The sequence below is a fragment of the Melozone crissalis genome, unplaced genomic scaffold (genome assembly GCF_028551555.1).
Source record: "Melozone crissalis strain CALT ecotype California unplaced genomic scaffold, PUWL_Pcris_2 ptg000004l_1, whole genome shotgun sequence".
Classification (NCBI taxonomy): domain Eukaryota; kingdom Metazoa; phylum Chordata; class Aves; order Passeriformes; family Passerellidae; genus Melozone; species Melozone crissalis.
In genome coordinates, this window is record NW_026535782.1 from 14,110,720 (window position 1) to 14,136,816 (window position 26,097).

At 38.0% G+C, this 26,097-nt stretch overlaps 1 protein-coding gene across 2 annotated transcripts; it reads left to right on the forward strand.

Moving 5' to 3' along the window:
* The first annotated feature begins 1,929 nt into the window (after positions 1-1,929).
* SLC13A1 (solute carrier family 13 member 1) lies at positions 1,930-24,725 on the forward strand. Of its 2 annotated transcripts, none has more exons than XM_054275763.1 (15): positions 1,930-2,028; positions 3,827-3,955; positions 4,704-4,840; positions 8,737-8,924; positions 9,515-9,572; positions 9,662-9,728; positions 10,218-10,381; positions 11,976-12,095; positions 13,298-13,396; positions 13,486-13,587; positions 19,365-19,468; positions 21,029-21,138; positions 21,799-21,960; positions 24,160-24,297; positions 24,398-24,725. In XM_054275763.1, exons 1-15 carry the CDS (start codon positions 1,930-1,932, stop codon positions 24,539-24,541), a joined length of 1,821 nt encoding a protein of 606 aa, XP_054131738.1. In that variant the 3' UTR covers positions 24,542-24,725. The 2 variants fall into 2 exon arrangements, with proteins under 2 accessions (XP_054131738.1, XP_054131747.1); XM_054275772.1 differs by having other exon boundaries at positions 10,221-10,381.
* Positions 24,726-26,097: the final 1,372 nt, after the last annotated feature.

A 26,097-nucleotide genomic window follows, 5' to 3' on the forward strand; every position in this document is an offset into this window, starting at 1 on the left:
TAATACTCCAACATTTTTCAAGTATTTGGCATAACAAAATATATTCAAATATATTCTAAAATAGTTCTCAGATTACTGTATGAATTATCACCCATGAATTTTGTGTGAATTTCCTCTGGAACTGTTGACTTGAATACATATATTAAATCTAAATATTCGCTACTCCCACCATCACTGTCCCTACAGTGTGTTCCAGTTTTCATATTAAAATTAATTTGACTTCCATTTACCTTTGTAAAGACTAAAGCAAAGAAAATGAATACTCCAGCACTGTCTGCAGTTTGTCTTCCCTTTTGCTTACTAAATTACTCTCCTGTAATTTCCTTTTACTTCTGATACTTTAATAGAAATTTTCTGCGACTTCTTCAACTGAAATATGTTTCATATCACAATTGTTCTGAATTTATCAGTTTAAATGCTTGTTGTTCCTTTATAGCACAGATTTTTCCAGGTCTCACGTGATTCTCTTTGGATTTTTGGATATTTGAAGATTTCCTAATTCTGTCTCTGAATTCTTTAATCAAGTTTGCCTTTATATATTTAGAACAGCCCCTTTCAAAAGTTAGCATTGTGCTTGAACATCTTTAATCTTACACCATCTTCCCATGAAGTCTCAGTCTCATCTCCCTAGGTTGTGTCAAAGATGTTTTCCCAATTCCCCAGTAGCAAGGCTGTTATTTCATTTTACTTTTTCCAGTTTGTTTCCCACCTTTGGGTTTTCAGTGAATTGCTTTCTGACAGTTAGATATGAGATACTGCTTTCCCATAGCCAAAGTCCTCCCTTCCTGAAACCAGAAGTGTGTACTCAACACCGACAATCTAATCCCTTGCTTTGCCTGCACCTTGACACATGGGATTCTTATAATCAAAAGGTTATATGGATAGCAAAAAACTGCCTTTATTGCCTGTCCTTTGGATGGTTCTGATGGCAGCTCAACTCTTCATCTGTCTCCTCTTCTGATTTTCTGCTTCGTGTAAGTTTCCGAGCACAAAACAATGTGTTCTTCCCCCTTTTAATCTTCACCCACAGATAGTATACAAGCTTCTTTCCTATCTTTTCCTGTTCCTTATGTGATGCTATTTTGTTGTATTACAAAGACAGTACCAAATGTTCTTTTTATTGAAAAAGGGGGAAATTCAGGCAAAAGGATTTCTTTATTTTTGACTTTTATCTCAAAAAGTCTTCTACTCTTAGACTTCCTCAAAACTTTATATGATGAACATAAAAAAGAACTTATCCTTTTTCTGCATGAGAAGAGAAAATGAGCTATTCCCTGCCTGGCAAGACAGAAAAAAAGGCCTTGTTTTTCTCATATACTTTAGATTCTAGACAGATAAAAGCAACAGAAAGTCTGAGGCTGGAAGGGACTTCTGCAAGTTATCTAGTCCAACCTTTTACTCAAAGCAGAACAAAGTTCAGGTCAGGTTGTTCAGGATCTTATGCTATGAAGTTTTGAATATCTCCACAGATGGAGAAGACAATGAAGAATTTTTAATTCTGTTCAATAAAATTATCTTGGTTATGATTTCACATAAATGCCCCAACTGGTTTTGAGCATATATTTCATGTATGTTATATGTTTTGACTTCCTACAGAAGTCAGCAGTGACTGGGAGAGCACCGGAAGGTTTCATTTTTCTGACTGTCTAGAACCTGTTGTAATTACATAAACTTCTTATGAGGAAGAGCAGGGAGAGAAAGTCCTGAGAGGGCTGACATCTAGCCTTGGACACTTATCTTATCAACCTACTGTTAATAAACTTGCTAAAACAGTAAAGAGCCAGATTTAATTTTAACTTGCTTTACTGGCCTGCTTTAGCAATGGCTAAAGGTGATAGCTTGGAAAAATATTAATCAGAGTCAGCTATTTAAAGTCAGACATGTTTTTTGGCAGTTTCTTCAGGGAAGTTCATCTAACAGCCATCAACCATGAAGATTCTCAGCTACCTCCTGGTTTACCGAAAGTTCCTGCTCATTGTCCTCACCCCGCTGCTTTTACTTCCACTTCCACTTATCATCAAAACCAAAGTAAGTGACCTGCTTGGACAGATCATTATTTTGCACCTGTATGTAAAGATTGAGATTTCCAGACCTTTTCAGATTAACAGAATAACAAATAGTTTGAGTTGGAAGGGACCTTGAATGAATAATGATAATTGCATTGTGATTATTTTTCTGTCAATCCAGTGTATTTTCAGAGACATTTAGAGAAGACGGCTTCAACATAAAATTCTGTACTGGGTGTATAAAGCTCAGAATCACATATTTGTTTTCTAACATCTGGACTACATTGAAAATATTGTTATCATTATTATTTTTGGACTCTTAAACAGCTCTGTATAATTGACAATGGAGATGAATTTTCAGGAAAAGAGCTGCAATTACTTTTTGTTTAATAAAGGATTGTAAGTTCATCACATTTTGTGTTGTCTGATAGGAAATGACTGAATTCAGTGAGCTGACAAATTCCCTCTGGTTCCTAAATAGAGCAAAAGCTATAGTTTTGTTTTACTGGAAATAAATTGCGGCATTCACTAACTCTTGGGACAACTCCAAGCTGATGAAACAGCTATCTAACAATGTCATTAGTGACTCTATTTGGTACAGCTCTGATGCCAGCAGATTGAAATGGAATTCTGTGATGTGTTATCATGTGTGTGTTATACATACCATGTATGAAAATACATGAAAATTTGTTTCAGAAGTTTTTGCCTCACAGTTACATGGTGGGTACAGAGCAATGTGCTTCTCACTCTCACATCACATTCCAATATTTGATTTCCTTTCTGAGAGGAAACTCATGGGAAATTCTTAATATCATAGGACTTAAGTGAGATGAACATTTGCTGGGTGAATGGATATTTTAAAATTGTTTAATACATAACAAAAACTTCTTTCCCAAAATAAATGATAGCCACAGCTGACTGACTTAGGTTTAATATTGTTGTTTTCCAGTCAAAGGTTCCAAGAGCTACATCATTAAGCTGCTCCTTTCCCAGTACAAAACATCTCTGCTGTTGTTGAGTAATTTCATACCCTAACCAGGGGCACTAAGAGTTCCAAACCATTTTCTTTAAAAGCAGAAATATAAACTTAAAACTACACAAAAGAGATTTCTAATACTCTGGAAAAAAAATAGATTTAATTCACCTCATTATATTTGTCAGGGGCTGCATTTTATAGACAGCATTGAAAATTATTCTCCTGAGAAGAAAAAAAAAGAGAAAAAAAGGAAAAGAAAAAAACTCCTGGTTTTAAGGAGTTGAAGCAAAAGACACTCACTAAATTTACAAGCCTGAAAAACAACGTTTCCTGTCAGAATTGCATGATACCTTTTTTGTTAGATTATACCCTTGCCTTATTGCTACTGATGACAAAACTTCAGGAAAGAAAACATTTGACCAAGTACTGACTGCGAGTACTCCTGGACTCCTAAATATTTGCTTACAGAGGCAAAATGCTTTTGATTTATAGGAATTCATGGCCTGAGAATGCTTCAGAATGACCTAGAAGGTGATTAATTGTCCTTGAAGGAACAGGCAGCTGACTTTTTTCCCATTGTTCCTGAGTGATAAAATTGAAATAATTTTACAATTTTACTATCTCTTAGAAAAAATTCTGTACACCTATTTTGCTGAATGTGTTTCATATCTCAGCAGGATTGTCAATAGCACACAATAACTACCCTAAATGCAGGTCCTTTGACTCTTGCTTTTTCCAGCTGTGGGGACTCTCTACTGATGGAGATGTGCTTTTTGAACTGTGATTTTTTTTTTTCCCCCTGGATGATCAGCTCATGTTGTTATTGGTGCCTTTTGTATTCTAGGAAGCAGAATGTGCATACACGTTGTTTGTAGTTGCCATCTATTGGCTCACAGAAGCTTTGCCACTGGCTGTTTCAGCTTTGCTGCCTGCCTTTATGTTCCCCTTGTTTGGTATAATGGCATCCAAGCAGGTAACCTCCATTTTTCTCTGTTTTATACTGTGCATATCAGGAATCAAAACTCCAAAGAATGAAACACGTAATGTTGAAACCTGTCAGGCAAATGCAGGGATTTGCTGAGTGCCAATCACAACAGTTCTGCCTCAGGACTTGCTTACATGCTTTGTCTTCAGGACTTGTTCACATTTTTAAAATAATTTCTTTAATAATTTCTCCTAGATAGTGGCTCAGTGTTTAGATGTCAGTTGATGGGAAAATGCTGGGTAGTTATGAAATATCCTTAATATTACAGAGGCAAAATGTCACAATAATGACATCATTTGCAAACTGCTGACTATACACCTTCGTGTCAAACAAATGAAATCACAGCTAATCATAATCTAAGTCTATGCTTAAAGTTGTTATTTTACCTGTTGGATAGATAAAAAAGTAACAAGAACAACATTTAATTGCTGATTTAGTATGCGTGTGAGATGTGACTGACAATTTCGGATTGTTCTATCTGAAACTTTATTTCTTATTTTGTTTTAACCCTATGCACTTTAATGCATTTATCCTTGAATCATTAGGTTAAATCTATTTAATAGTTCCAATGACCTAATTTTAAGAAAAAATACTCTCTTTATTTATTTCCTAATATAATCTTATTGATTTTTTTCATTAAATTGGTATTACCAAAGGCTAAAAGAAATTCACCATTGAATCTTAAAAATGGGTTTATTTTCCTTTTTGTTTTTTGGGGTTTTTTATTTTGTTTCAGGTAGCATCTGCTTATTTTAAAGACTTTCATCTGCTGCTGATTGGAGTAATTTGTTTGGCAACGTCAATAGAAAAATGGAATCTTCACAAAAGAGTGGCTTTAAAAATGGTGATGCTGGTGGGTGTCAACCCTGCATGGTATGTGCTAAACAGTGTCTTGAAGGATAATAATACTTGTGGAAATCTATGTATTCCAGAAATAATTGCCTACTGCTCTTTCTACAGTAGAAATCCAGCTTTTCTTTTATACTCAAACAAAGCAGATATTTAAATTGATATGAAAGGTTTGTAGGTGACACTTTAATATTTTGCTGAAATCCTAATTGAAAGTTCCCTGTAGTGCTTCTATTCCTAATGAGGATCCTTCTGAACAAAAAGTATGATTAGATTGTAAATAATACAGGGGTCCTGTTTCTTGATGGTCGTTGGAACATTACCACCCAATGCCTACAATATAAAATTTGTTCTATGCTGATTTTTTTTTTTTTATTTCAACAGTGTTTTCAAAATCCTGGACATTCCCAAAAATACTAAAAGAGTTCAAATATACAGTGAGGGGGAAAAAGACCAAACAGACAACTAAGCAGGTGGTGGGGAAGGAAAAACACATTAACATAATGTCTTTACTTAAGGTGTCTTCCTTTGTCTACAAATGAAAAAAAAATATCAAAGGATAGGCATTTCCTCAGCTGGATGAGGGGATAAGGTAAAAGAAATCACACTCCCTGCTTACTGACTATCAACATATATTTTTGGAAGTGAAAAATCTTTTTCAAAGCTTTGCTTGTTTTACAAACTTGCAGAAAGAGTTTAGGCTGACAGAAGCATCTGTCAGCATTCAAGTAAGGCTGCTCATAAGATCTAGGGAGCAAGTTTAGCTTCCCAGAATACAGCATGCTCACGACACCTTGCCAGGAAGCAGAAAGGAAGCAAAGGGTCAGAAAACCAGAAACCCCAGGCCTAAAAAATAAGATGCCTCTTAAGTTATTTAAATAATGACACCTCATAAGAATGCTGGATTATTTCTATTCATCAGTAATTTGACTGACCTAATTTTAAATATCACGTGTATTTTGATTTAGTTGTACCTCTTTTGATAGCTTGTAGCTTTCTGTTTGGAAAAAATTCTCTTTACATTCTTGTTCTACTGCCTCCCATTATCTTAAGCTGTGTTCTTGTGCTATGCAGGTTTAGTTATTTTGACTTCTCTTTTGAACACTCCTAAATTCTCATCTTTTAGCTGAAATGTTGAAAGGGAGATGACAAGTGGATGGTGTGCTCTGCTAAGCTGAGCATTGCTGGGGAGCTTGCTGTGAACAGTCAAACCTGAAGACAGCATCTGAGGATACCTAAAGCAACTCCAGAGCCGTAACCCTGAGGAAGCGCCCTTCATACCTATCACATTTCCTGGTCATGACAAAGAGATGATAAGAAATGATGAAATGATGAAATGATGATCATGATGAAATGATCTGTGAAGGATGAAATGATCTGTGAAGGTAGATCTGTGATCTACCCACCCCTCAGCATCTGCTGCTCCCTAGCTGTGCCCACGGTGCAGCCCGTGCACACTGTAGCCTCACCCAGCCAAGGCAGAGATGTCACTGCATGAGACCTCTGCATTGCAGGCCAGAAAGGGTGCAGCAGTGAAAGTAAAATAGCAGGAGACTTCTGGATTTTCCATTACATATTCTTCTGGAGAAACTGATGTGTATCAGACATATGTGGCCAGCAGGACCAGGACAGGGATGGTCTCCCAGTACTCAACACCAGTAAGGTTGTAGCTCAAATCCTGTGCTCAGTTCTGGACCCTTCACTTCAAGAAAGACATTGAGGTGCTGGTGCAAGTCTGGAGAAGGATAATGAAGCTGGTGAAGGGTCTGAAGCACGAGTCTTATGAGGAGCACCAGAGAGAGCTGGGGTTGTTCAGTCTGGAAATAAAGCTTCTCAGGGGAGACCTTATCACTGTCTACAACTGCCTCGAAAGGAGGCTGTAGCCCAGGGAATGTCAGCCTCTTCAACCAGGTGAAAAGTGAAAGGATAAGAGGAAATAGCTTCAAGTTGGGCCAGAGGAGGATTAGATTGGATAATAGGAAAATTTTCTTCAGTGAATTGTTGGTCAGGCATTGGAACTGGATGCCAAGGGAAGTGATTGAGTCATCATCCCTGGAGGTATTTGAAGACGTGTATGTGTGGCACTTCAGAAGACAGTTTAGTGGTGGACTTGGCAGTGTTATGTTTATGGTTGGACTTGATGATCGTAAGGGGTTTTCACAGCCCAGATTTTTCTGTGATCCTGTAAAGGCTTTCTGTCATTTGAGCTAAGCAGTAAAGTGTGCCGACTAGCAGAGAAAGTTGAATACATCTATACAACCTGCAAGGGAAATAAAATACTGGGCTTTTTGCACTACAAAGCAAAGAGTGACTTTGTAGTTGGATATAATGGAATAATTATCTGATATTTCATGCATAATATTTTTTAACAATGCCACAGAGAAAATAATGCAGAAAAACTAGGCCTGAACAGAATAGGATATATTTTATTATTTTGCAATCATTTTTAGAGTCCCTCAGTAGAGCCCATCACATTGTACCAAATGGTCACCTGACTATCCATTATACCTGACCATCAATCCATCTAATGCTGGAAATTTATGATGAATAGTTTTAGAATACATTAGTGAATGTCTTAATTTGGTTTTTCTTTTAAAATCCTCTTGCAAGTTCTACTAAAATGACATTTTCCTACAGTATGAAAATTCATATTCAGTGTGCTTATTCTGACCTGTATTTTCTGCATAAGAAACAATTCTTCCTCAACTTCTGTCTGCCAACCTAATCCAAAACTGCCTAAATTAATGGGTTTTACACTACTGATGGCAATTCGTGCTGAATCAGGTCTGTGACTTGCTGGTCTACAGATCATTTTATCACTGCAGTTAAAAGTGCACAGGGAAAGACAAGGTTCCCCTACTGAGAAAAAATCCAGTTTGAAATGTTGTTGCCATTAGCTGAAATGAAAGGCTACAAGAGACATTTTGATGGTATTTTTACATCATCAAATAATGTTTATATGATTTTATATAATAGCTATATTGGTTTCATGTACCAAGTAAAACTGACTTTTTTGTGAAGCTTCTGATCAAGGCTGCACAAAGAATTTTACAAATTGCACAGAAGTCTTCTGATAGAAAGGTGCAACACCACCGTCCCTCCACTAAGTTCTCTTGCTGTGATGATGCATGGCAGCTGTTTCATATCAGTGATAGCACCTTGGAACAGGGATTTAAGAGGACTGTTCACATTTGCAACTCCAAGAAATGCATTAAAAACAACATTGTGACCTGTATTCTAAATTTACAATACAATTTCACCAGATACAACATTGAAAGTTTGATTTTTCAGTCATTGATGCAATTCAGTGTATTGCATTGCTATCTGTAGTAAACCTACAAAAAGTTGAGCCTAGACCAGATTACGGAGGTGTAATGACCCTTCCCTTTCCCATTTAATATTGAAGATGACATTTACTGAAGCTCAAATAATGCCTATGCTTGTCTTGGTGCTCTGAGTAAGAGCTAAGTTTTGTACCTCTTTCTGAATTTTTAATATTTCTTCCTGTAACAACCAAACTGGTATATCTAGAGAGCTTAACACTTAAGTGAAAACTTCAGGGTTTTGACCTAGACTGTACAATATGAGATTAATAGCGTCAGCCACATAGCCATTTTAACTCTCATTTGAATTTGTTACATGCATGGTGTTCTTTCTTCAAAGATGGTTCATATACAGTATAATTCTGTAAATAATTATTATTGCTTCTGCTTCACTTTAAAGCATATTTGGACCTCTAAAATATGATAATTTCAGCGTCTTAGATCAAGACAATTTTAATTCAAAAATGTTCTCAGAATTATAAGCTTAAAATTTTCAGTGTTTCAACTTTTCTGTTGACAAAGTTCTCATTTATATTAAATAGACTGATGATAGGAGGTGTTACTGTAGCAGTCACAGACTCTTCTCTCCTGTTCCAGGCTTATGCTGGGTTTCATGGTTAGCTGTGCTTTCTTGTCAATGTGGCTCAGCAACACCTCTGCCGCTGCCATGGTGATGCCAATCGTAGAAGCTGTAGCTCAGCAGATCATCAGAGCTGAAGCAGAAGCTGATGAGCTGGAGATGTCCTGCTCTAATGGCTCCATCAACCCAGCCCTGGAGCTGGACGGTAGGCACGCTGCAGTTCTGCCTTTGCCACCCTCAGTGGGCAGGAGGGAGCACTGAAATGCCAGAGGAGTACTGGCATCTTCTCGTGCTTCACTGTGAGGCTTCTCTCAGATCACCGTGTGTGAGCTCTCATGGTCACAAAGATCAATTAAAACTGAACAGATGCAGAAGGTGGCAGCTGGATGAGAGGAGGGGAGACAGGTAGGGGCTGGCTTATCAGCCTCTCTTATCACCTATAAGATGGCTGGAAGGAAATATGCCTCCAGGCTATAGATATGCTAAGGCTTAAATGTTAGCACAGGAAAAGAGCTCTTTAAGCTATAGGGTAATGTTGGAACAACTACTGAATCTAAACTGATGGCCTTCACAGTTAGATTGTAAATTAGGAATATTTCTCCTCATGAGAAGATTCAGATTCTGAGGAACAGAAGTCATGAAGGAGTAGGGCACAAATCAACTGTTTCTGAGATGGGTGCTTGCAAATGTATTGATGGGATGATGTGAAGTAAGTGCATGGGATGAGATGTTGATGGAGCCTTTCCAGTTTTTCTCCCTTAAATACTTTTCTGTCTTTGCATCACTGTCTTACAGAAAATATAGGAGAACAGGAAAGCCCAGATTGGAAAGAGAAAGAAAAACCAGCAAATGGGTAATTGTTAATGATTTAGTAAATTCTGTTCTAAGAATTCATCTAAATAGAATATCTGTTTGCTACAATACATGCCTTTGTTTTTCCAGATATAACAACAATGTGGGTAGTACTGTATGCACAGTTGAAAAGGAAAATGAAAAAGGAAATGAACAGGTACTTAAAGTATTTTTATTATGCAGTGAAGCTTAGTTTTAACCTAAATTGCACTTCTATGCTCTACCTAAAATGGCACAGGTTGTAATGAAGTTGGTTACATGTGAATAAGAAATATACATGTAGTCAGACACATGTACACACTTTGCTTGTGTAGCCATTTCATTACTGGTTCGCCCTCCCATTTCACACAAGTTAAAGCAACCTCACCAGAGTACAAACTCCATATCAGGTGTGTGTATATGTATCAGCCTATACAGAGGCAGTTCTGTAAAGACTAATATCAGGGAAGGGACTTCAGGATTTGACTCTGCCTCCTTTTCCTTTACATGAATAATTGCATTACCAGTATAACTGTGAACTCAGACACACTGTAGACAACTATGCTGCCAGTAAATTGTCTGGCTCTTCTGACATATCCTCAAATTCTATTTTTGTGCCTGATGATGAGCCCTTCTTATACATTAATTAGTGTAAATATTTTCTAAGCAGAACCTACCACCTGCTGAAGCAGAGAGAAAAAGCAGAAAGGACAAATACAGTGGGATTTTCAAAGTGATGTGTTTATGTGTGGCTTATTCTGCTACCATTGGAGGACTGACCACAATCACAGGAACATCGACTAATCTGATTTTTACTGAGCACTTCAATTCGTAAGAGACTATATTACATTATTTGTACTCTTCTTAGTCCAGAAGTTTAACTTTCTTTCTTAAGCTCTCACATGGCTCCCCTAAAACGCATTAGAAACCTTGCCCTTTGATTTGATATTATTTGATTCTATTGCTTTTCCTAATTTTTTTTTTAACTGAGATAAAATGAAATTGCAGGTTTGTATTTGCCTTAGACTGGGAGAGTCTGTAAGTGACCTTCCAAAACATGCAACAAGATGACCATTGTTTGGTTAAGTAGTACATTACAATTTCGGTAGCTGCATGGAAAAAGATAGATTTTTCTTAGAAGGAAAGCAATACTTGGCATGAACAGAACAATCACTATCTAAAGATCTTTTATTAATTTTTAAGTACAGCAGGAAACAAGTTCAGACTTCTTAGAAAAGAGCATCAGGAGTCTTTCAAGAGGCTAAGCACTGTTGAAATTAGAAATCTGGGTCCATTAATCAACAAAAAAAGCAGATAATTTCAAGGCAGTCTGAAACTTTGTATTCAATGGAACAATGTTTTAAGTTTTCGAAAGCATTTTCTAATATTCATTTTCTTTCTTAAGTAGAACTACTTTGAAAAGAAAATTGGCAAATTTAGTTCTAAATCCCTTGGAATCTAATGGTTCTTGCTGATAATTTTTTTTCTTCTGCAAACCTACCATTGTCAGTAATAGTCCTACTTGAATTCTGAAATAAAATAAAGCAAAATTTTTTTTTGTCTTCCATCCACTGTTTTGTATTGCACATGACAAAATTGTTGAATACCAGTCATTGATAGCGTTTTTAGAGTTTGCCTGCAAAGAGTTTACTGTTATTGGCAGTAAATCACTGTAGAAAGAGGATTGTTAAAATCAATCACACTTGTAGATTTTCCAGAGGGAATAGGTCTAGAAAATAAATCAGTGTGTCTTGCCCATCCTTGCTTCAGGCAAGACCTGTAGTAGATAGTCCAACAATAGCAGATAATCCAACCAGAACTATGTAATAGATTATTTTTAAAAAACATTTAAACTGATCATCCATTCTACCTGAGGGATATTTGCTCTGGAGATGAAGAATACCTAACTTCAATTTTCAGATTACTAGAAATACTTACACAAATATTCATCCCTGTACAACTTACATTGTACAAAACTGAACAATAGAAGTTTCAGTGTTGCTTCCACTGTTGTCTTCTACATCCATTGGAGCTTTTTCATTTGAGTATATTTTCTTGCGCTAAATTCTCATCTCAAAAAATTCCTTTCTTTCAAGTTCTGTTTCTTTATAGTCCTAACAGCCCTTAGGCTGTGCATGGCCCTCCCTTGCCTACTGAACTCACTTTAGACACACCTCAGTCTGTGTCAGATGCCCAGACCTGTTGCTGATCCATTGCCCAAATAACTGGCACAGCCAGTTCCTGTAGTGGTCATGATGACCAGGAAGAGGATGGGAGGGTGAGGCAAGAGGATACCACAGACCACCCCATGCTGAAGTCTGCTGCCAGCCAGAAATATTCTCCCACAGAAGTGCTTTCTGGTAATTCTCACAAGTCTTCATTCCTTTGCAAAGGTGAACTAAACTTTTTTTTTACTTTCATCCAGACGTTACCCAGGTTGCCAGTGCATCAATTTTGGATCCTGGTTTGTCCTTTCCATCCCCATTGCAGTTATTATTCTGCTGCTCTCCTGGCTCTGGCTCCAGTGGCTTTTCCTTGGGTTTGAGTAAGTGAACAGTATAATCAATAAAAATAAAGGTTATTGATATAAAATTTTATTTTTACCAGGAATAAATATTGCATCTTAGCTTAATATATATTGAGCCTTTTCCTTAGGCTCAATAGGAAGAAAATGCAGCAACAGTGATTTTGTGACCTTGATTAATATGGCTCAATCTCCAGATGGAAAAGAATCTTCTAAAATAAGAATCCCGGACTATTCAGCCCAATGTGAAAAGTCCATACCACAAATGGACTCACTCCTTTAGAATATACACACAGAGTCATTAGTCAGTGCATGTGTGCAAGACAAAAGAGTACTGAAATCATATGCAATTTTTTTACTGGAAGAGTCATAGGAATACATCCTTTATTGGAGTGCGGCATTGGTTTGAATACTTGAACAATGTCTGTTATAAGCTAGATGGCTGTATTTGTAAATGTGAGGTAAGAAACTTCTGCTTTTCCTAAATCTATATCTGGTGATATGGTAGGGTTTCTGTTTCTCCACACAGCTTGGGCTTTTATGGTTTTGGAGAGGACAATATGTCTTTTGGGATGGTCCTTCAAAGCCTTTTTCTCCATGAGTTCACTGGAGAGATAGGTGGGACACCAATCTTCCAAAATTACATGGCCACTTGTGGTGCAAGACATGAAAAGTGAGACTAGTTTTAAGCAGACAGAATCATCCCATGCTTGCCACTCTATATGTGAACATTTATAGTTTCATTTTTCTTGATTGTTTTGGTAATGTTCTTTTTTACTTTGTATAAGAGACTTATCCAAGAATGAAAACCTGGCTTGTAGCAAATACCCTGCTGATCAATATGTAATCTACTCATGTGAGAAAAACCTTTTCATTCAAAAACAAAGTAAAGCAAAGCCATAGATTTAAAGAGATTCCCATTAAAGAGAGTTATGTATTTAATTCTTTCAATTAGTTCACATGGTTAAAGTTTCATCCTTCCTGGCCAAATGAGTTGGTCAGTAAGAGAGCACATTTTGTTGCTGCCTCTGTCAGTTTCCCACTGGGCTTTGTCAATTAATTCCAATATGCTCAGTTTGGTGTGTAATAACTAAATGGGAGATACTGCATTGTAAAGTGACAAATATACATTTGTCAAGTGCTATTGGTAACTGGAAAGGCTGGACAATTTTTTCTGTATACACCAGTACCTCATCATTCAATATTGCTGCTTTATATTCCAGTTTAAAAAACATGTTCAAGTGTGGCAAGAAGAAAACAGCTAGAGAAGAGGCCTCATCACAGGTGATTCAGGAGGAGTACAAGAAACTTGGACCAATTAGGTATTTCAAACTATAAATCTGCAAACAAGAGCAGGTAAATCTAAATGTCAATTCAGGAAAATTTATAATTCATTCTACTTCTGCTATAGCTACCCAGAAATTGTTACACTTGTCCTGTTCATTCTAATGACCCTCCTGTGGTTCACCAGAGATCCTGGCTTCATCCCAGGATGGTCTTCACTTTTCCCAAAGTAAGTGGTCTCTTTTAATAAACCAAAAAGAACTGTACTGTGCCTTAACTATATACCTTCTTTTCTAACCAATTAAAAAAAAATTAAAATACTTTCAATATTTCAGAAATATGCCAGGCCAAACTTGTTGCAAACCTTTGTAGTGTATACAGGAGATAAACTCCAGCAACTTCACATATGTACATGAGCAATAGCTGAAATGTGTAAAACCTGTTATAGAATAAATTAAAGTGCCTCTTAAGAGGGATTGTTACTAGATTTTTGGCTTAATATGGTGAGGGAGAATGCCAAAGGTATTTTGATGCCAAAGTACCCCACTTCCTCATCAAATGTGAAATTCAAAGAATAAATCTGGTTAGGATTTTTTGATCTACTTCCCTTAGTGACAGCACACTTATATGCATACAGGCCAACATCCCCTGCTTTGACAGCTGAAATTAATGATATAAATTACTGTCCATTCATACATAACTCCCTGAAAGTCATAGTTTAACTGAATACCAAAAAGTCAAGAACTATTGTAGGGGTTTTTTTGTCTTCTGCTGCAACTTTTCCAGGATCATCTGGATTTCTTTCCCTAAGTAATCAGTCTTACAGGAACTTATATTACGTATATTACTTATATGGTATCTCCTTTTCTCTTGCTGCAATTAATGTAATTTCAGTTCTGGTTTTCTGTGATAAAGTTTCAAGTTTTGCCATGGAGTGGTAGGAAGTAGTTGCAGGATTGGGAGAAGTGGGACTTAATGCTGTTTAAGTCCTTATGGGTTTAACATTTATTACTGGCTATCCCAAAGGCCAGCTCTAGACTAGAAGGGTTATTTTCCATTTTGTTTTCCTGTGTGTTTGTGGTAAATGACATGTGAACACACATACCTCATGCCTTCTCTCTTTAAGTATATTTCTACCACTTACACACCTTCCCAGTGCTCTTCCAGAAAGTCTGGGAGGTAGTGTCACAAGGAATAATTGTAGCACTTTGAACATTTAAACTGTAACACAAAATTATTTAGCAAAAAAAAAAATACCATTAAAAAGTCCATTAAAAACTAAGATTAGTTTAAAATTATTTACTTTTAATCATCAGGAAAAAATTGAAAAGGAACATTTGTTTTTCTCTTATAACAACAGCAGAGCTGATGATCACTGTCTCATAGGAAACACTACACTCTTGAAAGGGTTTTGGAGTGGTGACCTACTTAAATGATCAGCTAGCTAAGCAATCACGCTGGGTTGGCCTTTCTTCCTTCTTCCTATTAACACCCACAGTTCACCCAGCATTGTCTAAAGAGCTACATATTAAACTGAAATACAAGGCACTGTAAAAAACCTTTCAGATATGTGACTTAGGGTTCAAATTACTTTTTTTCATCCAGAGAGCTACATATTCCTATTTGAAGCTGGTTATCATTGTCTGAGGATGTTGTTCATTGGTAGAGAAAAACAGAACATTCTCAAAAATGAGCAGGGTTACAGGCTCTGCCCAGGGATGTTACTTTGTGGATGCTCTCTAATGTTGCCCTTGGAAGGAACTGCAAGCATGTGTCACAGCACATTAGGCCAAATTATGTTGTAATTCAGGTGAGCTAACCTGAAGAGAAACAAAGATTTCCTTATGAACTTTAAGAGGAAAGAAAGCATTTCTTACTATTCATACCCTGACTATTTCTAGATAGTTTTAATTTATCAATTATATTAACAGGCACAAAACCAGTAAATTAGGTTAAAACTTTCTGAGCAACTTTTCAGGAAAAATAAAGGAGTGGGGAATAGGGTTAGCACAGGTACAGCTGTAAGCAAGGCATATTCTTAGAAGTAAAACCCAAACCAAACAAGAGCAACAACAAAGAAATGGGAGGGAAAAACCCCTCAGATCTTAGGAACTGTATTTCTGACACTGTGATGTCCAAGAGGCTTGTAGCAGTGCACTGAACTGCAGATTACGTTTCTTACACACTTGTTCCCTAAGGCCTCTGCATATAAAATTGCTCAGTGCTTTGGACTTAGGTACAGAGATAGGGATGTGCATAACTTCTTTACATTTATGTTACAGGAAACATCTATAAGGAAATATTCTCCACCCTTACAGAAATCTGATAGCACTTGTTTTCCACAGGGTTTTATCCCACAGCCTCAAGAAGGCCTAAGGAAATTCTGCCACCAGAAAACAGCTTTAACCTTATGAAAAGCCACAATGTTGCTCTGAGACTAGTGAGGGCATCCTGTTAGGTGGGAATTGCACCACCCTCAGGGTCTTAAACCAGAAAGAGCTGTTTGAGCCTTTATTCTAGCATGTAGAAGATCAAAAGAGTTACACTGTTCTGTGTGTTAAACCTAGTAGGAATTTACTTTATCAGAACCTGAATTTCCAGAAAGAAACCAGGCTTGATGTTAGGGTGGCAAAGCCCAGGTTCCTCAAATTTTGGAATTTGCTAATTTCCTTGATAGTCATGTCTGTTGTCAAATTGAAAAAGACAAACTAACATACTGCTTTCTGTCAGAATATGCGTCCAGATATCTATTTTTGTCTTTCTCTATTGGTTTAAAAAAATCCTCTGTACTTTTAAAGTACATGTATCTTGTGATTATATCACCTTATAAGCTTTGCTTGATGAACTAAATTAAATACTTAAGTCTTTGTTTCAAAGAAAATTTCCCATCATTGTCACCACCCATGTCATCAGACATTTGTGTGCAGCATCATGTTACTGAGTATCCCTTTAATATGCAAACACTGATACTTTTGAAATCCCAGCAGAAATACCGCTATTTATTTATGCTACCTTCATACCTCTTAAGAGCTACTTTTTGTACTGTCAGCAAGTTTTTAATCCACATTTCTGCTGTAGCAGTACTGAGTAGAGCCCATTATTTCCAGCTTTATCAGATGCCTTTCAAAAATACATTACTTCTACCAGTTCATTTTTTTTAAGAAAAAAATGTATATTTATTAAAGTCTAATCCTTCCTTTGCTGTCCTGCCCTGCACCTGTTACCTCCTTCTGTGAGCGGACAGCAGGATGTTTTAATAAATATTGTATAACACTGCAGAGAGCAGCACAGGGTAAAAATGCCTGTTTCCTCCCCATCTGTTGACAGCACATGATCACACATCATTTCTGCTACAGCAGTTTCCTTCTCTGTCCTGGTCTGATTCCAGGCTGCCGGGTATTAGCTTCAATTAGAGCAGTTCCAGGTTGGCCTTTGGCCTTTGGGTTTATGAGCCTCATAAGAAACAGAAAGTTCAACACTGAGCTGCAGCTGATTACAGCTGATGTAGGCAAGGTAGGCTTCCCTCACTCTTCCACAGATTATTGCCTGGATGTACTGTATAGTTTTCTTCATGATTTATAGCTTTCTTTACTTCTAATATGAGACCACTATGTATTTTTGTCCACAGCCATGTTCTCTACTATAATCTCAGCTGGAGTGAGATCTCTTGAATCAACAGGTTTTTTGCTTCCTTATAGCACAATCAGATTTGCAGTCTCATAAGCAGGTAGATGTTGTATATGCAGTTGTATTACAACTTGCATAAATAGGCTTTAAAAAACGTTTATCTCAAAATTTGATAGTGATTGAAAAGCTTCTGTTTGGAATGACACTGTGTGTGTCCTCATAATAGTTTGATTGGTGGTAGGATGTTGTGTGTGTTCCCCAAGCAGGTTTTTTGAGAATGTTGTTTTGCATCAGGAATACTGAGTTTGTGAGCAAAAAGTTGCACTCCCTAGTTCAGCTAGAGTAAGTGCAGAGTCCTGCACCTGGGGAGGAACAGTCCCTGCAGGAAGGGGGCTGCAGGCTCGCCTTGACAATGTTTAAAACTACATGAGAGAGAGCAAAGAGGAAAGAGTCAGGCTCTTCTTAGAGGGGCTCAGTGACAGGATGAGAGACAGGATGAGAGACAATGGGCACAAAATTAAACTTACAGGTTGCCTCCTGAACATCAGGAGATGTTTTTCACCTGTGATAGTGATCCAGAGAGGTTTTTGATTTTCCATCCTTGGAGATATTAAAAAACTGTCTGAACATAGTCCTGGGCAGCTGGCTCAGAGTGACCCTGCCTGAGCAGAGGGGGTTGGCCCAGACAACCTCCTGAGGCCCCTTTCAAACTCAACCATTATATGAAAATGGAGCTGCCTAGAGGAAAGTGACAGCATGGATTGTTTCTGTATCTAGATCTCACTTTCCTTCAAAACTTCTAGCAAGCCTTAGAAAAATGTAGGATAGGATCCAAGAGGAAGAGATTTTATATCTCTAGACCTGGTGCATCTGGTCCTAGGCTAAAGATGATATACAGGCAGAACCTCCTGCCTTAAGAAACCAGAAAAATATAGTAACTTTTTTTAAAATGTATTTTCTATGCAGGCAGAGTCTAGGAAGGAGGAGACAAAAAATATTAGAGAATCACTTCAATTTCTAGGGCATCTTCATTTTGTGACAGTGTTAGCTAAACTTATGCTGGTTTTGGTGTAAGTCAGGTATACATAATAAGGTTTTGTTTGAATTTCACCTAACAAATCAAAGGACTAGATATTTTCAGCATATCACTGAGAGAATTGTTTTTGCTTTCAGTGAGAAGCTCTGGTTCAGTACAAAACATTAAGCTGCTGGGAAGATCTGATGGGAAGTTATTATTGGACCTACTGTAGCTGAATATTTAGAAAGCATATGGTCTGAGGCTGAGAGAACAAATATATTGGTGTGTTGCTTCAGAAAATCTTACAGAAGAACATGCAGAAAATAGAAAAAAATAACAAGGCTAAGAAAATGTTTGCTTAGCTTTCTTCAGTAAAATTTCTATTAATTTCAATGGCCATCTTGACTGAAATAAGACAGGCTGGGATATGTCATCAGCTAACATTGGTTAACAGACTTGTATGTGTTAAAATGGCTTTACAGCTCAGCTTGGCACCTTGCCTGATCGTGGTGCTACTCTTTACAAGTTAGGATATTGAAGCAGTTTAAGACACAGTAGTGCAAACAGTTCTTAGGTACTGGAAATGACCAAAACAAACACAACCCTTGTGACTGTGACCCTAGTAATAACAGTCATAGAGGACGATAATAAAGTTCTGCTGCCTTTCCTCACCTAGAAAATCCCCCTTGTTGGTATGCACTGTGTTCTTTAAGGCCTCTTAAACAGAATCTATTGCAGCGCATATTAAAATTATTAAATTTATCATTAAACTGTGAAAGCTAGTTATCTAAGCATCAGCTACTTCTGAATATCCCCCTCCACCAGCTAATTTCTGTATGGCAAAATAACACATGCTCACTTGAGATATTTATTTATGAATTTATAGGGCCTCCACCAATAATTTCTATAGATCTGAGGAGCTGACCTTGATTGTCTGCCAGGTACCCACCCAACGACTTTGTCACTTCCTCTCCTCAACAGGAAAGGGGATAAAATAAGGTCAAAAAGCTTTTGGGTCAGGATAAAAACAGGGATAAATGATTGCTTATCATTTACCACTATGGGCAGACTTGATATGGGAAAAATTAATTTAACTGCAAGTTAAAAATAGAGTTGGATGGTGAGAAACAAAGATAGAAACTAAAGCTCTTTCCCCTTGTCCTATTTTTCCAGGCTCAACCTGACTCCTCTGCTTCTTTCCACCACACCTAATGGTGCAAGGGATGAGGAATAGAGGGTTACGGTCAGTCCACAGCAGACTGTGGGCTTTCCTGCTACTCTATCCTCTTCCTCTCTCCTTCCCTCCTTCTCCCGACTATATATGTTTATCTGGTTTTTTTTTGTTGTTGATTTTTCCATAGATATAAAAGCTATATTACGGATTCAACAGCTGCCTTAGTGATAGGCCTCCTGTTCTTTATTATTCCAGCAAAAACATTGCATAGGACATCGAATGGAGAAAACAGTTGAGTATAATTTGATGTTGATTTTACTACAATAAGGTATCTAAGATGCTACTGTAAATGTAACTTATTGCAGTGGTTAGAGGAATGTAGTTAAATACTAATGCTGAAGTCTTAATAGAGGGTATAAAGCACTGGGGTGTAAAGCATCTCTGACCTGGAAATCAGTGCCATCATACAATGTGAGCAGCAGGAGCCAGTGCTGTGCTGTGGGTGTTACCTGTACCCATGGACACCAATGGAAATCACCTGCCCATTCACTGCAATGGGCTTTGAAATGGGCTGCATGGAGCAGGGCTAGGCTCATGTTTTGAAAATGCTACTGCTTGATTAGGGTACCCTATAAAACCCAAAATAGTACATTAATTCATTATCATGTAATTTTCCCTCTTCAAAATGGATTTTTTTGTTTAAAGCATGCCTCTGGCTCATCCTCTTTATGCATTTAGTTGTCCTGCTGAAAACAATGGGATCTAGGGGTTCACAGAGAACAGAAGGTGTCTTGGTTTGGAAAAACAGGTGTGTGCTGTTGAAGGCAGGTGCCTCCCCTGAAATGGAAAATGTAAACCCCCTCCCTCTGAATTGTTGTAAATTTGAAATTCAGCGGGGCTCTCAGGCAAACATATGGAAGCAGGAATAACAGTGCTTTATTAGGGAAGAAAATAAAAAAAAATCCAGAAAATAAACAATGCAGTAAAATAAAACCACACTGACAGAGTCAGAATACAACCTGACACCCTGTTAGTCAGGGTGTTGGTAGCAATCCAATTGGAATTGTGGCTGCAGTCTTCCTGGAGTGTCAGGTGTGGTTCTGTTGGAGCAGTGATCCTGTGGAAAGGTGTAGTCTTCCTCTGAAGATCCAGTGGCAGAGGCAGCTGCTCCTCTGGGAAATCCAGTGGAGAGGCTATCCTGGTGTTCCAGAACCTCAAGATTATACCTGGGTAGGAATGCTTGGCTCCTCCCTCTGGGCGGAGCATCTCACAATGGGATGCTGTAGTTCTTATCAGTCATGCAGTGACATTCAGTAGCCTGTTATCAGCAGATGTCTTCCCAGAGGGAGGAGTGATTGCAGAAGAGATAAGGAAAACTGCCCACTTAACAGAAGACAACTGCCATACAGATGGCAAATAGAATACAATTTGCTTGGCAATCCAGGACAGAAGGTCAGAACCTAAATGAGTGAAACAGCATTGGCTCAGCAATCTGCCTGAATAGTGAAGTTTTACTGAATAAATAAAACCCATTGGTATACTACACCTCTCTTCTACATGGGAAGGAGGGGAAAGGGACCAGTGCTCCACTGGCGGTAACCATCACAGCTCTAATGTTTCCATGCCATGACAGTTTTCCCCTGTCAAAGATCTGTACCAGGAAGTGCAGGTTGTTTCAGTCAGAGACCTTGTTCATGTTACAATTATGAGCTTTTTGTCTTTGAATTTTTCCCAAGTACTTCCTCAGGGAGATTATTTCAAGAGCTTGTCAATATGTTTTTAAATGTTGGTTGGGGGGTTATATATATATATATATATTTTTTTTTTTTTTTTTTTTTTTTTTTCCTCTAGCTGTTTCTGGTTACATTCCACTGATTACTTGGAAGGAATTTCAGTCATGCATGCCCTGGGAAATAGCTATTCTTGTTGGTGGCGGGTTTGCACTGGCAGACGGCTGCGAGGTAATGCAATTTATAGAAGTACTGAACAAATAATGTGACCCAATCAAGAGCAATTCAGACATGCAGTGAATTCACAGTTATTCTCTTGTTTTAGCAAGTTATTCTGTAGCAACATTGAACAGGATAAATGTGATGAATATTCAAGATGTTCAGAAAGCAGTTTTAGACAAAAAGAAGTTTCCTATGTTTTCCAAGACTATGCACAGTGATGACTACTGTTTCTTATTTAATGCAGATCTGATGGGGGCAGGGGTTGTGACAACACACTGTTTCCAAAGCCTTAATGTCACTGAGATAACTCCCATGTGGAGCCTGATGGTGACTCCAGTAAATCAAGCAGCTTTGGACCTAGACTCTGGTTATGAGGTTATGAAGCCTAATATACTCGTATTACCATTTTCTGATTAAGACTCCTCTAACCATCTCAGAGATGCAAATATAAATAAATGAAATATAGTTTGCATGGGCTCCTATAGAGCACCATTGAATTAGAAAAAACGTCTTAAAAACACGTGGTAGAAATATAGAAAATATTTCAGATTTTTCTCTTTTACCTAAATACTTCACTATTAGCAGATAAGTTCTGTTTATATATAATTCAAAAAATTTTCCTTTCAGTGACTTGCTAAACATAATAATGTTCTCATGTTCCTAATGCAGGTTTCAAAACTTTCTGAGTGGGTAGCAAGTAAATTGACACCTCTAGGATCATTACCCTTGTGGCTGATTATCTTGATATCCTGCCTTATTGTCACTACAGTAACAGAAGTAGCCAGCAATCCAGCTACCATTACGATCTTTTTGCCCATACTATCTCCTTTGGTGAGTATAACAAGCTTATTTTTAATCAGAATCTACTCTATCACCTATGTAGTAATGCTGCTGCTCAAAGAAGTGGTTTAAAAAAGTCTCAATAAAATACTTCAGGTCTTTTGCTGTCCTGTATTGTGCATTGTATATTTGGTTGCTTTAGGTGTTTTTACCAGGAGATGCTGAAAAATTAGTAAAATTAGATAAAAGTTCATTTTATGGATTAAACGCAGATGGCAATCAAGCCATACGCAGCTGCTCACTCACTCCCACACCAGAGGGGTCCTGGACAGAATTAGAAGGGGAAAAGCTAGAAAATTCATGGGTTCAGATGAAGACAATTTAACAGGGAAAGCAAAAGCCCCATGTGTAAACAAAGCAAAACAAGTAGTTAATTCACTGCTTCCCCTGGGCAGGCTGCTGTTCAGCCATCTCCAGGAGAGCAGGGCCCCATCACACATGACAGTAACTCGAGGTAAGAAATGCCACCACACCCAACTCCCCCTGCTTTATGCACTGAGCATGATGCCATATGGCATGGAATATCCCTTGGTCAGCTGGGGTCAGCTGTCCTATGCCTCCTGCCAATTCCACTCCAGCCTCTCATCACTGTGGCAGTGAGAAAAATAGGAAAGGCCTTTGGTGTATGTAAGTACTGCTCAGCCAGGAGAAAACAACCCTATATTGTCAACACTGTGTTCAGCACAAATCCAAAACATACAAGCCACTGTGAAGAAAATTACCTCAGAAAACTCCAGTACAGTTCAACATGTGAAAATTGATGCTGTCTTTACTATTTGTGAATATTTGAAGCTCTTAAAAGGACAGTTCTCTTAGGGTTTCTTCCAGACTGCATCTTCTGCAAAAATGGTTAACACTCCAGGTTGTCACAAAGAGAAGAGAGGTCTAATAGATGTGCTTTGTAATTCACATTTCTTCTGTCCTTAGATCAATTATGTTCTTTCTTCTCATCATCTTTATCAAAACATCTGATTCTTTCTTCTTCAAAACTTCTTGTCTTCTCGTCTGTAGCTTTTTCCTCCTGGCCAGCCTTGACACATACTAATGCCTTTTTCTTTGAAAGAAATGTTAGTCCTCTTTTCCAAGAATTACAGAATCAATTCGGTTGGAAAAGATTTGTGAGATCATCATGTTCAGTCTTTGACTGATGGCCACTTTGTCAAATAACCGTGACACTAAGTGCTCCATCCAATTGTTTTTTGGACACTTCCACAGATGATGACTCCACCACCTCCACAGGGAGCCCATTCCAATGTTTAACAACCCCTTCACTAAAGAAATTCTTCCCAATGTCCAACCTGAACCTCCCTTGGTGCAGTTTGAGGCCATTTCCTTGTCCTATCGCTAGTTGTCTGGGAGAAGAGACTGAGTCCTCCTTTTAGGGAATTGTAGAGAGTGATAAGGTCTTTCCTGAGATGCCTTTCCCCAGGCTGACCACTCCCAGCCCCTTCAGCTGCTCTTTATAAGGACTTCTGCTCCCAACCCTTCCCCAGCTCCATTGCCTTCCTCTGGACAGGCTCCAGCCCCTCAACGTCCTTCTTGTAGTGAGAGGTCCAGAGCTGGACACAGCACTCAAAGTGTGGCCACAACAGTGTTGAGTACAGGGGGACAAACACTGCCTGGTCCTGCTGGCCACACTGTTGCTGATACAGGCCAGGATGGCAATGGCCTTCTTGGCCACCTGGGCACACACTGGATCATGTTCAGATCCCATCAACCAACACAGCCAGCTCCTTTCTTCACCAGGCACCTTTGCTGCCTGCCCCCAGCCTGTGGCACTGCCTGCAATTGCTGTGACCCTAGGGCAGGACCTAGCATTTAGTCTTGTTAAATCTTATCCATCCAGTCTGTCCAGATCCTCTGCAGAGCCTTCCTACTCTCCAGCAGATCAACGCCCCCCAATGTAGTGTCATTCACACCTTTACTGAGAGTACATGCAATCCCTTCATCCAGATCATCAGTAATGCATCATATACAAATTCAGCTTTATCATCTCTCTTGCAGTGCTTTTGCTTTTCATGCCTGTGCAATGTTCTTTAAAAATGATTTACCAAAAAAGGTGTTTTCTCATTATTTAAACTGGTAGTTCCATTCAGATTTCACTTGTGTTAATATAGGAAGTTTATATTTCTGTATTTAATTTGGCAAATGCATCCCTTGACAGCTGTACTCTCTTTCATTTTTTGGTAGGCTGAAGCCATTCATGTGAACCCACTCTTCATTTTGATACCTGCTACCTTGTGTACTTCCTTTGCATTCCTGCTTCCTGTAGCAAACCCAGCCAATGCCATCGTGTTTTCTTATGGTCATTTAGCTATTATGGACATGGTGAGTTTTAAGCAAAAGTCCTAAAGGGGATTTTTGGCATTCAAAAATTTTTCTTCATTGTCTTGATGCATGTTTCTGCTTTCCTTTTCCTCTTCTTTAGGTGAAAGCTGGCTTGGGCATTAACATCATCGGAGTTGCTGTAGTTATGCTTGGGATCATGACATGGATAGTGCCTATATTTGATCTCTATACTTACCCAAGTTGGGTACCCAACATCCCATCTACAAATGGCACTGGGCTGTAAAAAAAAGTTTCCTTTTATTTTCTCACATGTGGTGAGTCACTTAAAATGCTTTCAGTCACCACAATTATAAGGATCTACATTACTATAAATGCTGTATTTCACAGTCCTAGAGACTGATGATCCAGTCTGAGAGTCTAATCAGGAAGAGTGCTAGACTTTCTAAAGATCATAGTTAGATCAGGTTTCTAATCTAGTTCAGCTAGTCTGAATTTTTATATCTTCATGTTATGAAGGAAAAAATAAACGTGCATAGCCATTATCACGGGCAATTTGCCCCCATTCTCAGGGTAGCAGAATAATGAAATTTAGAATTTATTATTTCAAATAAAAATCCTTGTTATTACTTTTTTGGGAGTTGTCAGAGAGCATGTTGGTTTTCTGTTTTCTAGATTCAAGCTTTGTTTGAAACAGTGTTGATCACAAACAAAAGATCAGGGAGGGGACTGTCTTGAACCCATAGTTTACAGACCCGTCAAAAATGCACAAAAATGGAGAAGAGCATCATGACCGCTTACACAGCACTTTATCTATTAAGCACCTTGTAACCTGGAAGGAGAATGCATACTTAAGCAAATGTTTATGCTACATCCTTTTAGGACTTCATTAAAATACATTTTTGCTTTTGTAAAAGGAAAAAAAATATATTTCTCTGTATAGACATATGTTGATTGATCTGAGTTGATCTGTACAAGTTATCATCATATCTCTCTGCCAAAAGTAGATATCTCTCCTTGAGGAATGAAACCATAAGACAGTGCTGAAGATTTAACAGTCAATCTGTCAACCAAGTGAATCTTCACCAGGAGGCTCATGATATCTGCAGGACAGGTGGCAGTTTAAGGTTACTATACTGTGTAAATATTATAATGTTCTAAACAAAATAGCGTAATATGGTCAGAATGTAGGTTGGAGTTCAAAGCTATCCCCAAATAATGATGTTCTTGGTTGTTGCATATTTTTCACCATAAAGACTATAGCTTTACTTGTTGTGAAGATATGTAATAATTTGTAAAGAGCATGTAGTCTAAATGTAGTCTGAATGAAAGCTGTGTGTATTTAGATTGGATCATGCCTTGGGGCATCCATATGATAGTTGTAAACATCAATCTGTCTTTTAAAGATAGTGTCCATTTTTCCTAACAACAACAACCAAAAAATGCTGTTGGTTTTTGATTAAGGGTTTACATTTGGTTTTGGTACTGCATATTTAGAGATGTCAGTCATGACTTCTGCAATGCCAGAATGCAGTGTATAACCTTGTATATGTAGCTTGTTACCTGTAACTATTAGTTGCAGGTTCAGCTGCAGTGAATTATTAAAGAAGCACTTTTTCTTAATTAATGATTCTGTGTAAGTATTGAATAAGTATTGGTGCATGACACCATGCTTTTAAGCCTGATTGAGGCTGCTATCACATTTTTTTATGCAGTGGCAAAATAGGGCAATGAACATCACTGGGGCAACCAGGAGCTGCCACTATATATGCTTATTGATCTCCTGTAGTATTGATCATCAGTACAGATATACAAGGCTTGGCTAAATGAAGTCAGGTACCC

Bases quoted from the DNA above. Each gene is read 5' to 3' on its own strand.
- SLC13A1 (XM_054275763.1), top strand. From the start codon at position 1,930: ATGAAGATTCTCAGCTACCTCCTGGTTTACCGAAAGTTCCTGCTCATT. The intron at 9,573-9,661 runs GTAATTGTTAAT...TTGTTTTTCCAG, and splicing joins AAAGAAAAACCAGCAAATGG to ATATAACAACAATGTGGGTA. The intron at 21,961-24,159 runs GTGAGTATAACA...ATTTTTTGGTAG, and splicing joins TGCCCATACTATCTCCTTTG to GCTGAAGCCATTCATGTGAA.